General features: G+C 38.7%; 1 protein-coding gene and 1 long non-coding RNA gene across 2 annotated transcripts; one reads left to right on the forward strand and one right to left on the reverse strand.

Annotated features, from left to right (window-relative positions):
* Nucleotides 1-215: 215 nt before the first annotated feature.
* On the forward strand, nucleotides 216-3607 carry LOC139755551 (mitochondrial import inner membrane translocase subunit Tim13). Its single transcript, XM_071673998.1, has 3 exons — nucleotides 216-415; nucleotides 1433-1501; nucleotides 3120-3607. Exons 1-3 carry the CDS (start codon nucleotides 311-313, stop codon nucleotides 3216-3218), a joined length of 273 nt encoding a protein of 90 aa, XP_071530099.1. The 5' UTR covers nucleotides 216-310; the 3' UTR covers nucleotides 3219-3607.
* On the reverse strand, nucleotides 3431-12210 carry LOC139755552 (uncharacterized). Its single transcript, XR_011714122.1, has 2 exons — nucleotides 11864-12210; nucleotides 3431-8210 (listed from the first exon to the last, which is right to left on the reverse strand). It is a non-coding gene; the product is annotated as an uncharacterized lncRNA (long non-coding RNA).
* Nucleotides 12211-16699: the final 4489 nt, after the last annotated feature.

Genomic DNA, 16699 nt, shown 5'->3' on the forward strand with positions numbered 1-16699 from the left:
CAGGTCAATTATAGCTATTAGTTGATGAGAAAATGAGTAACACAAATATTTTTTTATCTTTGGAATTCATTATGTATAATAGTTATACATTGCATTTCTAAGAATTCCAAATAAGCTATTGCTGCTAGTAACGATAGCCATTTGCATAGATATATGATTATGGTAGGTCATCAGTTATCTAAATTATCTGCTGCCGGTCAATAGACCAAACGCAGTGCGACCGTCATTTGTCACTTGTGTATTACGGATCAGCTGGAGTGAGCATCAGCTGAGCTTGAATATACTATAGAAGCTTTAGAAAATTTTCGATATGGAGTCTTTAAACGCGGAAAGAATGTCCTCTTCACAGAGAGAAGAATTGATGGACCAAGTCAAACAACAAATCATAATTGCCAATACACAGGAATTATTAACGGTAAGGTGAAGACATGTAAACAAAAGTGATGAAATGGGACCGGGTCATTCGAGCACGGCTTTATGTATTCCCGAAAATCAAACTGTTGATAAATGCTTATGATTACTATTTGAATATTGACCAGATTCCCATTTCAAATGTAAACTCCTATCGTACCAAACAAGCATCCATCGGAAACCACATTTGGGATCCCAGACAGACTTGAGTCTGGACAACACCCATCAGTATAACACTACAAACACAATTTCAGTATATCCCGAGATCCTTCATGCCCATGATCCAACTGCCTTAAAGAAGACACCGAACACGTACAACTTAATGGCTCTGCACAAAGACACACACACATCCATCATATCACTCTATGAACTGTGAACCTGATTGGTGGTCATGGCTAGCATTCTTAATGCTGCAGGAACCTCATAAGGATAGAAGGGACTCCTGGCGCGGAATAAGGTGTATTAAGACATGAACATATGCATACTCTACTAAATGCCCATTTCTAAGAGGCATCACTCCATCAGATGCTGTAACTGCACTTACAGCTACTACCTCTTACTATGCTTCACTGTTATCCACTCAAAGCATTGGATATGCACCAACCACTCAGATAGTAACTCCTTAAGTGCCCTTACCCCATAAAAGTTATTAATGCAGGATTTCCCTTTTCACATATGAAGAGAAAAATATTTAATTTGATCTCTGTGTTGCATCCAATTATTTGGTCTTTCATCTTAAGAATCCATAAATTATTTATAACAATAATCCATCATATACAGCATACAGTTAATCGTGGTATCATTGGCACAATTTTTGTTCAATACTGTAATGCTCTTTCTAAAAAAGTAACCATATAAACAATATTAACCATGACATTCATTAGCATACACGATGTAAAGATATACTCGTTTCTTCCAGTAACGTACTCTTCTAATGTATGCAATTTCTTATTCATGACAGTTCTGTGGAACACAAAAATGAATGTTTGTGTTAAACCAATCATATTTTTAATCTTTACAGAAAATGGGAGAAAAATGCTTTTCAAAATGTATTGCAAAGCCTGGATCCTCCCTCGACAGTTCTGAACAGGTAAATGAGCTGCTCGTAAGTCTTTGGTTTCTTTTAAGTCTAGTTTATATCTGAAGCAGAGTGCTTTATCATACTGATACCTTGAATTTATATTTGACACATAAGTATCAGATTTATTATATTTCAATTTCATACTTTATTTTTTTCTGCAATTTTTTTTTGACAATTCTATATAAACAGAGAATGAGCTAGTGAGTGACTCAGTAGTTTTCTGTGGTCGTTACATGGATAGTACACTAGCTGGCCATGTTAATGTATGATTTTATAGTATTTTTGATGAAACATTGCCTATTTGAGTTATTAACGTAGAAATGTACTCTTGGAAAACAATAGGCGTGTAGTCTTGGAGGAAGCAGTGTCCCTTGCGGCAGGCATGCATTGCTTTGCAGATAACAAGTTCTGCCAAAGGACAATTGTAGTTTAGCTTCAGTACAATAACTGTATTATCTTTTTGCTCTTGCATAAGTCACATTGATGAAACTAGCAACCCAAAATTTTCTGTAATAAAAATTTTGAGGTTTTGGTTGATGATTTGGCACCTGTTGGACCACCAGCAGACAATGTAACATTTTGTTTACCAACTACAGTTACCCATAAAATGGAATCTTTTCTGTATGGGTTGACGTGGTCACCGGAGTGCCACAGGGTTTGATTCCAGGACCATTACGCTTCTTGATCTATATTGATTACTTGCCTGAAGGTATGGAATCTTACCTGAAGTGATTGTGTATGATGAAAAAGCCATGCAGTAAATGAAAAGCCAGGAAAATTGCACCAGTTTTCAAGGGGACTTAAACTGACACCAAAGTTTGTCTGAAGTGTGGTTGATAAAATTCAAACCGAGCAAATGTAATGATGATGAGACAAGGTGAAAGATAACTTCAATTACCAAAGTACATTACCTAGCAGGAAGTAAGTTTAAAGATTATGTATGTGAGAGGGTCTTGGGAGTAGGCATCATTCCTAACCTGTTACCAGAGTCCCATATTAGGAGAATAGTTAAGGATACAATCTGTCTACCGTCAAGTAACAGACAAGCTTCTAAGTATATGGATAAGCCGGCCATTTATATCCTACATGAGGCCACACCTGAACAAGCACAAAAAGGTCTAGTAGGTTAGACAGGAGTGAATCAATAATGTCAGCTTGGTGGAAGTAGCTGATTAGTTATTAGTGTGCCCAAAATGAAAAAGTACAGAAGTTTGGAAGGTTCTGAAATATATAATCCTAGGAGGAAATACATCTCATTCTCAATGGGACACTGCCTTGGAAAGAAAGGAATTTCTCTTTTCAGAACATACAATTCTTGTTAAGATTCTATTTGTGCCACTTCCTGTTATAACAGAAAAGGTGCATATTATCATGATTTCTCTAATTAAGGTGTTCTCTTATTTATTTGAAAATTTGATGTCAGAAATAAATGTTCCATGAGAAAGAAGTGAACAAGGCAATATTTAACTATTTTATTAATGTAATATACTTTTTAGAAGTTCCCATGGTACTGTACTTGATGGGAAGTATGTCATTAAGGAAAGATTAAACTGATGGAAGTTTTAACTAATCTCTTTTCCGTGTACATAACATGACAAAGTCGTAATTTCTTGTTAATATTTTCCAGAAATGCTTGGCAATGTGCATGGATAGGTACATGGACTCTTGGAATCTTGTTTCCCGAACGTATACCAGTCGCCTCCAACGGGAAAAGAACTTCCAGTAATGATCTACCACTTATATTCATTTTGTTTTCGATTTTGTACAGTAGAGGCATTGTATACACCATTACAGAGCAACAAAGAATGAGCATTTTTATTATGTAAATGATTATTAATTCATTTTTTAAGAAACAGTTCTTGTACCAGTCATTTTGATAAGATGTGTATCTTATTGTAACTAGTGTTGTGTAATATACTTTAGGTCGTTATAGTGTAGTTTTCCCTTTTTTTTTTTTAGTTTAATAAGGGATCTTACCAGCGTGGTAAATGGCTTGAAAGCCACTATATTTTCATTTGAATCATTTTTTGAAATAAAAGATGTAAGGAAATTTGTTTATGAGAAAGCTTGTATGTAAAAAGCATTAGATACAGAAAATAAAGTATTTGATATACATTTTGTATATTTCTGACATTCTATGCATGCTTTTGAATTTGCAAAGCCTTGCAAAGGCCCTTGTGGCACTAGAGGCCCTTGTGTTTTTTGTTTGTTTGTTTATGTTGAAGGCTCCAGTCCTGGACAAAAGTCCACATCATGGCTGAGCCTAAATTGAAATATAGAGATTTATGAAACTGAAAAAGAAAAGACAAGGGAAAGCATTTACAAATTTTGGAGGAAGTGAAAAACCTGACTTTTGAAATGTGCCAGGTCACAGTTACCAAGAAAAACATGAGAAGGTAGAGAGTTCCAAAGCTTCAACATGTAGGAAAAGAAGCAGTTATCAAGACAGCCCACCCTTTTTGCTGATGGCCACACACTAATCATGTGACATAGCAGCTTGCTGAGTATTGTGTGGTCTAGCTGGTGGCATGGGCACACAAGCAGCCAGCTCTTGGGAGCAAAAGCCAAAGTAACACCTATTGAAGAGGGAAAGTGAACCAACACTGCAGCATGGGGCTAGGGGTTCAAGTTTAGATGCTAGACTGGGGCACTTTATAAGGTGGATTGCTTTCGACTGTCAAGTAAGATGCAGAGCTAGAACCACACCAAATGTGAGAGCAGTACCCCACACATGGACAAATCAATCCCTTGTATAAATGGAGCAACTGTTCAGAAGAGAAGTAGTTTTGACATCTAAACAGGACACCTTGTTTCTTAGAGGCAGACTAAGCTATTCCTGTAACATGGGGTTTCCAAGAAAGAGTGGATTTTACAGTAATACCAGTACAGTATATTCACTGAGTCGAGGTGGAATTACGGAACTGTCAAAGGAGAGACGAGTTGTGAGAAGTTTTCAATAGGGAGATGGGGAGAAACTAGGTCTTGGGAGGCAATAAATTTAACAAGACTTTGTGCACCCCAATGAAATAGCCTGTCCAAGTCTGAGTTTACTGAAGAAGCTGTGTTAAGACAGATGCAGAGTGACTGAGAGAAGAGAAAACAGGATTGAAGGATGTGGGTGAATAGTGCTGAGTCATCAGTGTATGAGTGCATTGGATTATTTGTGGAGGAGAGGAAATTGTTGAAAAAAGGAGAAAAAGTGCTGGGGACAAGACAGAACCTTGAGGGGCACCAGTGTTGATGGAAAAAGGGAAAGGCTGATCCATCAATAACCACAGAGATAAACTGGCTGGAGAGGAAGTTAGATATGAAGGAGAAAAGTGAGGGAGGGAAGCCAAAAGAGGGGAACTTAGAGATGAAACCTCAATGCCACACCCTGTCAAAAGCCTTAGATATGTCAAGGGCAACTACACATGACTCCCCAAAATCTTTCAAGGGTGATGACCTGACATTAGTGAGATAGGAATGAATATCACCAGTGGATCTTACTGGTGATCAGAGAGAAGACTGGTTTTTGAGGCATTTAATGATAGGAAAGGTTCAAAGACTGGAAATGGTAGATGTCAAAGAAATAAGACAATAGTTAGAGGGGCCAGAATGGTCACCCTTCTTAGGGATGGGAAGTTTCAGTGCATACTTCCAAGAAGGAAAAGTTATGTTTTTTACATAGAAACAGAACAGATGTGCAAGCACAGGTGTAAGTTCAGAGGCAAACTACCTCAGTAAATGGGGACAGATGCCAGAAGGACATAGGCCTTGTTTGCGTCCAGAGAAAGAAGCCCTTTTTGGACAGTCTGAAATGAGATTACCGGAAGGGATATAGGATGAGTAAGAGGAGCATCCGGGGTGAAGGACCGTTAAGAGTCATCCAAGAAGGAGTTAGAGGAGAAACAGGAACCAAAGAGAGTTGCTTTGTCTACAGGAGAGAGCTATAGTACCATCTGAACAGAAAAGTGCAGGAAAGGTAGTGACAGAAGCTGTTAGAGATACCCTTAGCTAAAGACCAGAAAGACCTATCAGCGGATGACGAGGAGAGGTTATAGCACTTCCTTTAAATAAAGGAATGCTTCACCTCATGGATAGCATGCATGCAGCAATTCCATTGATAAAAGCTGAATAGGAGCCAGAAGAAGTAGTGTTTCCAAGCCCAATGTGCCGGATCCCTCACCTGAATGGCCTTCGAACAGGAACAGTTGAACCATGGATTGGATGAAGAGGTTGTCTTGGAAGAAGAGGGGATACATGCTTCTATTCCCATAAGAATAACCTCTACTGTGCGGCTGGCAGACACAGAAGCATCACCACACAAGAGACAGTAATTTACCCAAGGAAAGTCAGAAAAGAAGTTACATAAGTTATTCCAGTCAAGCTTTGTTGAGGTGCCAGTATTTACACTTAGAAGGAGCTGTTGGAGAGGTAGGTGCCATTAGAAAAGATACATTTATGAGAAAGTGGTCAGACAAACCAAGTGGGGGTGTGATTGTGTATTTACAGCAGAATGGACGAGAGGTGAAAAACGAATCCAGAATATTAAGAGAGTGTAAAGCAGTCAGGAATATGGGTAGGGTGGGGGATAATTTGCTCTAAATCACAGAATAGAGAACATAAGGGCTTCAATCCTTCCACCATCCATATGGGAGGATTCAGCCATTCTCTGTGGTGAACGTTGAAATCCCCGAGGTAGAGGACCTTGGCTTGCAGGTGAGAGGATGTCACAGTCTTATGGCAGGAGTTTAGATAGTCAAAGAAGGATATAAAATTTGTAGAATTAGCAGAACAATAGGCAAAACAAGAAAAGTGTGGTAGCAGGGAGACAGACCTTGAGCCAAATAACATCAAAGTTTGGAGATTCAAGGTTCTTGAGGCATGCAACAAGTGTGTTGATGTTGGAATATGCACAAACACCACCTTTGGACTGGAATCGTGAGTGGAGTTTATAGTCAGATATGAAAGAGGTACTGGTGAGAACATCATTAGACAACTGAGTCTCAAACAGAAGTAAGATATTAGCAGAGGAACTAGACAGATGGAGTTCAACTGGAGAGGTTACTAGAGAAACCATAACTGTTGGTATAGTGAACAGAAAAAGAGGAATATCGAACAGAGAGGAAAAGTCATGGGAGGGGCTGGTACTACTACTGCTAGAGCCCTCCCTCTTAATAGCAGTAGTACAGGCAGAAACCCAGAGATTCTTAGTACCCAACGATGCCAGGGACTAGTGGGAATTGACATAGGATCCAGATAAGAATTGAATAAGACCAGAAGACCACATAGTATACAAATCACTGGTGACACATGACAGAACTACAAAATTCCTGATTAAATCGAATAAGTAACCAGAGCATGAGCATATTCATCATTCCTGATTAAAGAAGAATAGAGTAATACACAGCTTGAGCATACAAATCACTGGTGAAACATTACAAAACCATCTCTTTCAGTGAAATCAAGCTAAACGTCCAAACAGTATACATATCACTGATGAAATATTTTGAAACTTTCATTCCTAACTAAATCAGACTAGAAACCTATACAGTGTACAAATCACTGATGAAACATTACAAAATTACATCACTCCTGATCAAATCAGACCAGAATATTACACAGCTTGAGCATACAAAACTTCATCTCTTCTGGTGAAACTGAGCAAAAAGTTCACACAGTATACAAATCATTGGTGAAACATCAAAAACCTCATCACTCCTGATTAAACCAGACCAGAAAACTACACATTATACAAATCACTGACAAAACATTACAAAAGTACATAATTTTGATTAAATAAGGCCAGCAGACTATAAAGCTTACAAACCACTTGTGAAACACTTCAAAACTACATCCCTCCTATATTAAATCATACCAGAAGACTACAAAGTACATGAGTTACTGCAAAGCATTGCAAAAATACACCACTCTTGATCAAAGCAGACAAGACCATACATTTCTCAAATCATGGATACAACGTTACAAAACCTTATCACTACCTGATTAAAGTGGACCAGAAGACATACTACCCAAATCACCAGTGAATCATTACAAAATTACATCACTCCAAATTATATCAGACCAGAATCCTACACATCTTGAGCATACAAATCACTGGTGAAACATTACAAAACGTAATCCCTAACTGAATTTGACCAGAAGTCTACACAGTATACAAATCGCTAGTGAGGCATTGAAAAGCTATTCACCCCTGTTTAAATTAGACCAGAAGACAACGTAGAATACCACTCACTTGTGAAACATTACAAAACTTCATCAGTCCTACTTATGTCAGAACAAACAACTATGCAGTATACAAATTACCAATGGAATATGACAAGACTAATCACTAATGAATAATCTGACCAAAAGACAACAGCATACAAATCACAGGTGAAACATACATAATTACATCACTCCTGATAGAATAATTCCAGAAGACTACATAATACGATATACATATTCCTAGTGAAACCTGTATCACCAACTACATCAGCAGAGCAGAAGAGTTAATAAACACTAAATACAGTAATATTCACCCTACAGATATACCTTACCCTGAGAAAAGTCTCTCAGTGTTAGGTAACGTCAGCTTGGCTGTTTTCCTAGCTGCCACAATGAGGTCCTATGGAGGTTAGAATTTGTAAGCTGGGAAATGACAGCTCCCAAACTCTTGCTGAAAGTACTCACCAGATTTTGATACTTGTAGATTTAGGCACTCCAGTGATGCCACCTTTGAAAAGGACAAAATTACATTAGTAACATGCAAAGCTCTTTATAACATGTTAAAAGATTTGTGCACCAGTATAATTCAATTTGGACCACATGTTAATAACTGACTCCACACATGAAGAGCCCAAATCGTTGCACAACAGGATAAAACTCAAAGTTAGTCCAACCTGAAACTGACAGTGATAAATGTCTCATTTAGATCCTGCTTATTTCTCAAACATTCTTTAAAGCAAACACCTAATCTACAATTTCTCTACCTTTATTGAAACCACTGTTCCTCCCCAGTATGATGTTCTATTCATGCTTTTGCCTCCATCACTGTGCTGCCATACAACCTTCCAGTTACACTCAATAAACTTATACCTCTATAGTTTGAACATTCACCTTTGTACCCCTTACCTTTATACAATGGCATTATACATGCATTCTCCCACTCCTCAGGCACCTCATAACTAACCAATCAGCAACACAGTCACCTCCTTTCTGGCAAAGTTCAACTCCAGCTGCTTTCCCACATTTCAAATTCTTTCTTATGAAATTCAACAGAAACAACTTCCATTCCAGCTGCCTCCCCATATTTCATCTTGAAAAGACTTTCACTAACTCTTCTCTCTTACCAAATCACTCTCCATTTCATTTGTAGAGGTTTTCAGAAAAGAGGAAATGTCATAGGTGAGAAGAGGGTGGCAAAAGTAAGTGAGCTTGGAAAAGGGACATGTAAAGATATACCAGGAGAGAATGAATCTAGAATGGCAAAAGATGAGAATAAATAAAGCTAGGGGAGAGGCTGAGCAATGGAAGGTAATTAAGGAGGCAGTGCTGTCATGTGCAAAGGAAGTGTGTGGCATGCAGGTGGGAGGTGGGCAGATGAATGATACCAAAATGAAGTAAAGTTGCTAATGAAAGAAAAAATAAAGTGGTATATGGAAGGAACTTATAAAGAATGAGCACAAATGATTGATAGATGTGTAAAGGAAAGTAGCCGAAAGTCAAGAAGGTGCAGAGGTTTAAAGATAGATGGTAAATGAGAGTTTGGGTGAGGGGGGATCAATAAACTTAAGAGAGAATAAGAGGTTTTTGGAAGGAGCTTAATAGAGTGAAAAAAACAAGAGAATAATTGGGAACATCAGTGAAGGGGGGAAATGGATGGTGGTAAAAGGTAGTGATAAGGAGAGGAGTGAGTATTTTGAAGGATTGTTACATGTTTCATGATGGATGGCAGATGTAAGGTGGTCTGGTCGAAATGCTAGTCAAAATATATATATATATATATATATATTATCGAGAATGTAAGGCATGTGTACGTTTAGGAAGAGAGGAAAGTGATTGGTTCTCAGTGAATGTAGGTTTGCGGCAGGGGTGTGTGATGTCTCCATGGTTGTTTAATTTGTTTATGGATGGGGTTGTTAGGGAGGTAAATGCAAGAGTTTTGGAAAGAGGGGCAAGTATGAAGTCTGTTGGGGATGAGAGAGCTTGGGAAGTGAGTCAGTTGTTGTTCGCTGATGATACAGCGCTGGTGGCTGATTCATGTGAGAAACTGCAGAAGCTGGTGACTGAGTTTGGTAAAGTGTGTGGAAGAAGAAAGTTAAGAGTAAATGTGAATAAGAGCAAGGTTATTAGGTACAGTAGGGTTGAGGGTCAAGTCAATTGGGAGGTGAGTTTGAATGGAGAAAAACTGGAGGAAGTGAAGTGTTTTAGATATCTGGGAGTGGATCTGGCAGCGGATGGAACCATGGAAGCGGAAGTGGATCATAGGGTGGGGGAGGGGGCGAAAATTCTGGGGGCCTTGAAGAATGTGTGGAAGTCGAGAACATTATCTCGGAAAGCAAAAATGGGTATGTTTGAAGGAATAGTAGTTCCAACAATGTTGTATGGTTGCGAGGCGTGGGCTATGGATAGAGTTGTGTGCAGGAGGATGGATGTGCTGGAAATGAGATGTTTGAGGACAATGTGTGGTGTGAGGTGGTTTGATCGAGTGAGTAACGTAAGGGTAAGAGGGATGTGTGGAAATAAAAAGAGCGTGGTAGAGAGAGCAGAAGAGGGTGTTTTGAAGTGGTTTGGGCACATGGAGAGGATGAGTGAGGAAAGATTGACCAAGAGGATATATGTGTCGGAGGTGGAGGGAGCAAGGAGAAGAGGGAGACCAAATTGGAGGTGGAAAGATGGAGTGAAAAAGATTTTGTGTGATCGGGGCCTGAACATGCAGGAGGGTGAAAGGAGGGCAAGGAATAGAGTGAATTGGAGCGATGTGGTATACCGGGGTTGACGTGCTGTCAGTGGATTGAATCAAGGCATGTGAAGCGTCTGGGGTAAACCATGGAAAGCTGTGTAGGTATGGTTATTTGCGTGTGTGGACGTATGTATACACATGTGTATGGGGGTGGGTTGGGCCATTTCTTTCGTCTGTTTCCTTGCGCTACCTCGCAAACGCGGGAGACAGCGACAAAGTATAATAAAAAAAAAAAAAATATATATATATATATATATATATATATATATATATATATATATATATATATACATAATTATTATCATCATCATAATACCTAATCGCTGTTTCCACTCATACACACATATAATTTACATTATATTATACTTAACCGTCGTCTCCCACATTAGCGAGGTAGCGCAAGGAAACAGACGAGGAATGGCCCAGCCCATCCACATACACATGTATATACATAAACGCCCACACACGAATATATATATATATATATATATATATATATATATATATATATATATATATATACACGCCCATACACGCACATATACATATCAATATATACACATAGGCATACGAAGACATACACATACAAAGATATATACACGTACATATTCCCACTTGCTTGCCTTCATGCATTCTGGCGATACCCCGCCCCACAGGAAACTCCATCGCTATCCCCTGCTTCAGCGAGGTAGCGCCAGGAAAACATAAAAAAAAAAAAAGGCCCCATTCGTTTACACTCAAGTCTCTACCTGTCATGTGTAATGCACCGAAACCACAGCTCCCTATCCACATTCAGGACCCACATAAGACTTCGCTGGTTAGGCTGTATCATCGAGAGAATAATCGCATAGACAGATAACGTTTAAATTCACATTTTCTTTCTGCTGGAAGAGGCGGTGCCTTTTGAACGTCTGGGGAACAACAGGACTCTTTCAAAGAAATATTTCCTTAGGTGATTATAAATATAACGAGTGTCCGACATGGCACATGATAAAAACAATGCCCTAATTATCATAGTTGAAATAAAAAGTAGCTGAGAATGAAATTGATCAGGACTCTGCAAGCGTATGGAGATCTGACTTAAAGTTAGACAGGTTCTATTAAAGGTACTTAAATTTTTTTTGGTGGCGATCCTAAATGAAGTCGTTCATGCATGCTTGCGAGCCACATGTAAACAAATACCAAATAATGTCTTTTTTTCCCTTAATGTTGGGAGTTTACGCAGGCAACATAGCAATATAATGCACTACAATATGAAATAACAAGTAACATAGTGACAATAATATGTAAATAAATAATTCATATCAATAAGAAGGAAAAGTTTGTTTAGGGCTGCATCTCTGACCGTGTTCCAAGGTGCTACTACGGTAACTTCACCTTTGTCGTTGCCATTATTAAATATCCTGCCTTACACAGGTACTTACATGGAAGTGGAAGGTTGGAAGACTTTTACAGCTTGGGCAGCAACGACTGATTTTTTTTTTTTCACGAGTGTACTCCATAAAGTAACAAGTTACTGCTGCTTGAAGTTGTAACGCAACATATCTTCATACTTTACTTTTTTATCAGTTGTTCGCAGTCGTATTTATTGACATATTTAGCAGGAATACAGCGATCGAAGTCTTTGAAATTTGAACACCTCAGCATCTTACGACTCATTTGAAGAGTTTTGCTGACCTAATTTGAGATGCTGTTCCTTAGTTTGTGAATTACTGGGTTAAATGAAGAGGGAAACTCAAATGAAGGAAGACAATTACAGTTAGCTGTTAGAGGGAAGGACACATTGTAACAGCTAGTAATAATAATAATAATAATAATAATAATAATAATAATATAATACATATTTTTATTTATATTTACCATATATACCAGACTAATAAAAACATATAATTTTGGGTAAAAGAGTTAAGTCTATAGGGAAATATTTTCCGGTATTGTCGTTGTGTAGTTGGCCGAGACGGTCGTTCCTCTCACGCCAGTGTTCACATTGTAAACATGGACAAGCCAGTAAAGCTAGCTCGTGTGAGTATTTTTAAGTCAGTGTGGTACTTATGGCTATTAATTGTACATTACATTAAGATTATACCTCAAGGATGAAAACTCATAGGATGAATCCATGCATTATGAAGCAACCTGTATGGTGATGTGGTGTGGATGGTCTGGCTGGTTTTGTGCTTTGATCGCACGAGGTAAAAGTTAGTTAGTACGGCTGTGGCTTGCGTATGTTAACATAAGAAGTGAGGTCACTGCAAGGAAGTGAAGTTGTTGGCCCCTACACAGCAGGTCCTGAGCCTGTCCACCCGACGAGCAACAGCCTGAACCCACAGACACCTTGCCTTCGATTAAAGCTATCTGGAGACCTAGTTACTACGACTGTACTTGGCAACTTGTTCCATAAATGTACTACCCTATTCCCGAACCAATATTTACCCACATCCGACCTGAATCTATTCTTTTCTAATATGAATCGATGTTTTCTTGTCCTATCAGGTGGCGCCATTCTAAGGACTATTCGTGTTACCTTTATTTATGCCTTTCACCCATTTAAAAATATCACTCATATCCCCTCTAGCCCTCCTCCGCTTTAGTGAATGTAAATTCAGTCTTTTTTTTAATCTCTCTTCATAAGTGAGGTATCTAATTCCAGGGATGATTTTTGTCATGTCATTGCTAGTATACTCTCCTAACAATCTATATGAACTGCATAGTATGGAGCCCAAAATTGTACCACATAATCCAAATGTAGTCTCACCAACGCAAGATAAAGTTGCAATGATACTCTAGGTGTTTTATTGCTAACAGTCCTATTAATTAACCCTAACATCCTATTATCCTTATTACACACTTTAATACATTGTTGCTGCAGCTGAAGGTCCTTGCTCACCAGTACTCATAAATCTTTTATCTATTCTGTTTTACCAATAGCAATGTCTAGTTTGTAACATGTTTGTCTTTACCCACACTGAGTTTTTAGCCTTTAACTATGTTGAATTCCATTTTCCTTGTACCTGCCAATTTTGATAATCTAGGATGAAAAAATGTATATACATTTTGAGTTGCATTTTTCAGGAACACATTTCCTTGTATAGGGGTATGCTTGTACTCATTTTCATTATGTCATCCGTGCTCCTCTGAATTATATCTGCTAAGTGTTGTGAAACCAATGACATGCTTTTCTTCCATTTCCTTAGTTTTTTCTAGGTTAAAACTTTTTCCACACTTAAAATTTATGTAATGCTTGTATGTTCCAGGTGACAAAGGTGTTAGGTCGCACAGGCTCCCAAGGCCAGTGCACACAGGTTCGTGTTGAGTTTCTGGATGAATCTCATCGTTCCATCATCCGTAATGTAAAGGGACCAGTACGTGAAGGGGATATCTTAACACTACTGGAATCGGAGCGAGAGGCCAGGAGATTGAGATGATCATAACGTTATGACTGAACTGCTTACCCTGGAGTGAGTTTTAGATGTTTGTATTGAGAATTGATAGAATTGTTTTAGTGTGCTGGCACCTCAGTAAATCTCATGATTAATCGGATATTTGAAAAACTCGGGTGAAAAGTGTTACAACTACTTAAAAAAGTACTTGCCTGTGGTCAAGTACATTTAAGACAGAGCATGTTTTTAAATAAGATGTTATGTTTCCAGGCACTTTAATTGGTTCACTGTCGATTACAGGTTGGAAATGCCTGATAATATGTAGCGTGAGGTGGGTTTATCATCTAAGAAATGGTAGAGAGAGGGGTGTTAGTAAGAGCAATGACTTTGAGATAGCCAAGATGTGCAGTCAGTGGACTGAACTAGGGCGTATTTAGGGACCAAGGAAAACTATGGAAAAGTCTTTGGGGCTTGGTTATGGGTAAAGAGCTGTGGTTTCAGTGCATTACACCTGACAGCCAGAGAGTGAATGTTAGCCTATGAGGCCTTTCTTCGTTCTTGGCACTACCCTGCTGACATGGGAACAGTTGGGGGTGGGGGTGGGTGGATAGGGCATTTCAGGAGGATTTTTGAATAGGATAATCTAGAAATTTATATTCTGTGACAGACCACATAAGGTTGAGTTTTCAAGGGAATTAGGCATCAGGTAGATGGAATTAGGTGTATGATCCTTTTAAGCATTCTCATTCGTATGCTCCACTTATATTCAACTTGGTGATGTATGATGTTTCCTCATACTACTGTACATTCTAAGCTGTACCCAGTAGCATTGATATTTTTCTAGTATTAAATTATTGCTTCTTATTTTCCAGGTGGTCCAACAAGGGAGATTCCAGAAACTAAAAATAAACTCTAAACAGAATTTAAAACTCTTATTACCCCATCATGAAACTGCCTTATTTTTGTTAAATATGTGTTTTAGCATCATGGAATAGCATGCTCCCATTTCAGAAGTTTTAAGTGACTTAATGCTTTAGCAGATAATGCCATTAATTCATCTAATTGATGAGGATCAGAATGCAGAGTGGGTGATGTAGTTAAGGAGGCAGTTTGAGGGCACAGAAAATTGAGAAAACTTGAGTTGCCTGGAGAAAGCAATTTGACTAGGAATACTTGGGTTAAAAAAAAGTTCTTGTTCCCCATTAGTTTCTTTAGAAGTAGTAGGAATCTGAATGTTTTGTTCCCCATATACAACTTTTGAGGTACTAGGATTCTTTGTCTTGTTCTCCACATACAGTTCCTTTAGAAATACTCGGAATCTGGCTTATCTTGTACCCCTTTTACGATTCCTTTAGAGATACTAGGAATCTGAATGTCAGGTTCCCAATGACAGTTTCTTTAAAGGTATTAGGAATTTGAATGTATTGTTCCCCATTTACATCTCTTAAGAGGTACCAGGAATCTCTAAAAATGTCTTGTTTCTCATTTCTATGTTCTTAGAGGTACAAGGAATCTGAATGTCTTGTTCCTTGATTACGTTTCCTTTAGAGTACCAGGACTCTGAATGTCTTGTTCCCTGTTTACAATATCTGTAAAGGTACTAGGAATCTAAATGTCTTGTTTCACATTAATGGTTTCTTCATAGGTACTATATAGGAATCATATCTTGTTACCCATTTACAGTTACTTCAGATGTAGTGGGAACCTGAATGTCTTGTTCCTAGTTTACAGTTCCTGTAGAGGTATTAGAATGCGAGTATTTTTCCCGTTTCACAGTTTCTCCAGAGGTACAAGGAATCTTAATCTCTTGTTCCCCATTTACATTTTCATCAGAGGAACTCCCTGAGAGGGGAGGCTATAGCAATAGTTGCCATAACTAGTGAACTCACTGCTGCTTCTTGGCCTTTGGTGCCCCAACCTTTACAGGTTGCTGGCAGAGGGTAACTATCTGTGTTTGCAGAGGCTCCTACCTATTGTTCCCACTGACTACATGGACAATCTAAAGTTACAAAGAATGAACTGTGTGTGTTAAATGTTGTCAAGTGCTATGTGTGAGGGAGTGCCTGAAGGAACAAAAGTCGATATATAGGTAGGTAGATAGGCAGATGGACAGGTTAGCTGAAATGCAAGTTTGAATGGAGAAATATTGCAGGAAGTTAAGTGTTTTAGGTACATGGGTGCAGATGAGGCAGTGAATGGATCCATGTTAGTGGGAGAGTCATAGGGTGGAAGGGCTGAAGGTTCTGGAAGCTTTGAAGAAAGTGTGGAGATATTGTCTGAAGGAATAATAGTCCCAACAATATTATATGGATGCAAGACATAGGCTATTCATAGGAGAGTGGATGTGTTGGAAATGAAATGCTTAAGGGCAACGTGGTGTGAGAGTTTGATCAAGGAAGCAATGAAAGGGTAAGTGAGGTGTGGTAATAAAAAGTTGGTTGAGAGAGCAGATGGTGTGCTGAAATATTTTGGACATATTGAGAGAATGAAAATGGAAAGTTTGACAAAAAGGATAGATGTGACAGAAGAGGGAGTAAGGAGAACAGGAAGACCAAATTGGAAATGGAAGGATGAAGTGAAAGATTTAGAGCAATTGGAGCCTGAACATGCAGGAGGGTGAAAGGCATGCATGGAATTAGAGTGAATATGAATGATGTTCTGTGGGGCCTGGATGTGGAAAGGGAGCTGTGGTTTCGGGCATTATTACATGACAGCTAGAGACTGAGTGTGAATGAATGGGGCCTTTGTTGTCTTTTCCTAGCGCTACCTCGCACACATGAGGGGGAAGGGGGATGTTATTCCATGTGTGGCGAGGTGGCGATGGGAATAAATAAAGGCAGACAGTATGAATTATGTACATGTGTATATATGTATATGTCTGTG

Source organism: Panulirus ornatus, chromosome 19 (genome assembly GCF_036320965.1).
Source record: "Panulirus ornatus isolate Po-2019 chromosome 19, ASM3632096v1, whole genome shotgun sequence".
Lineage (NCBI taxonomy): Eukaryota > Metazoa > Arthropoda > Malacostraca > Decapoda > Palinuridae > Panulirus > Panulirus ornatus.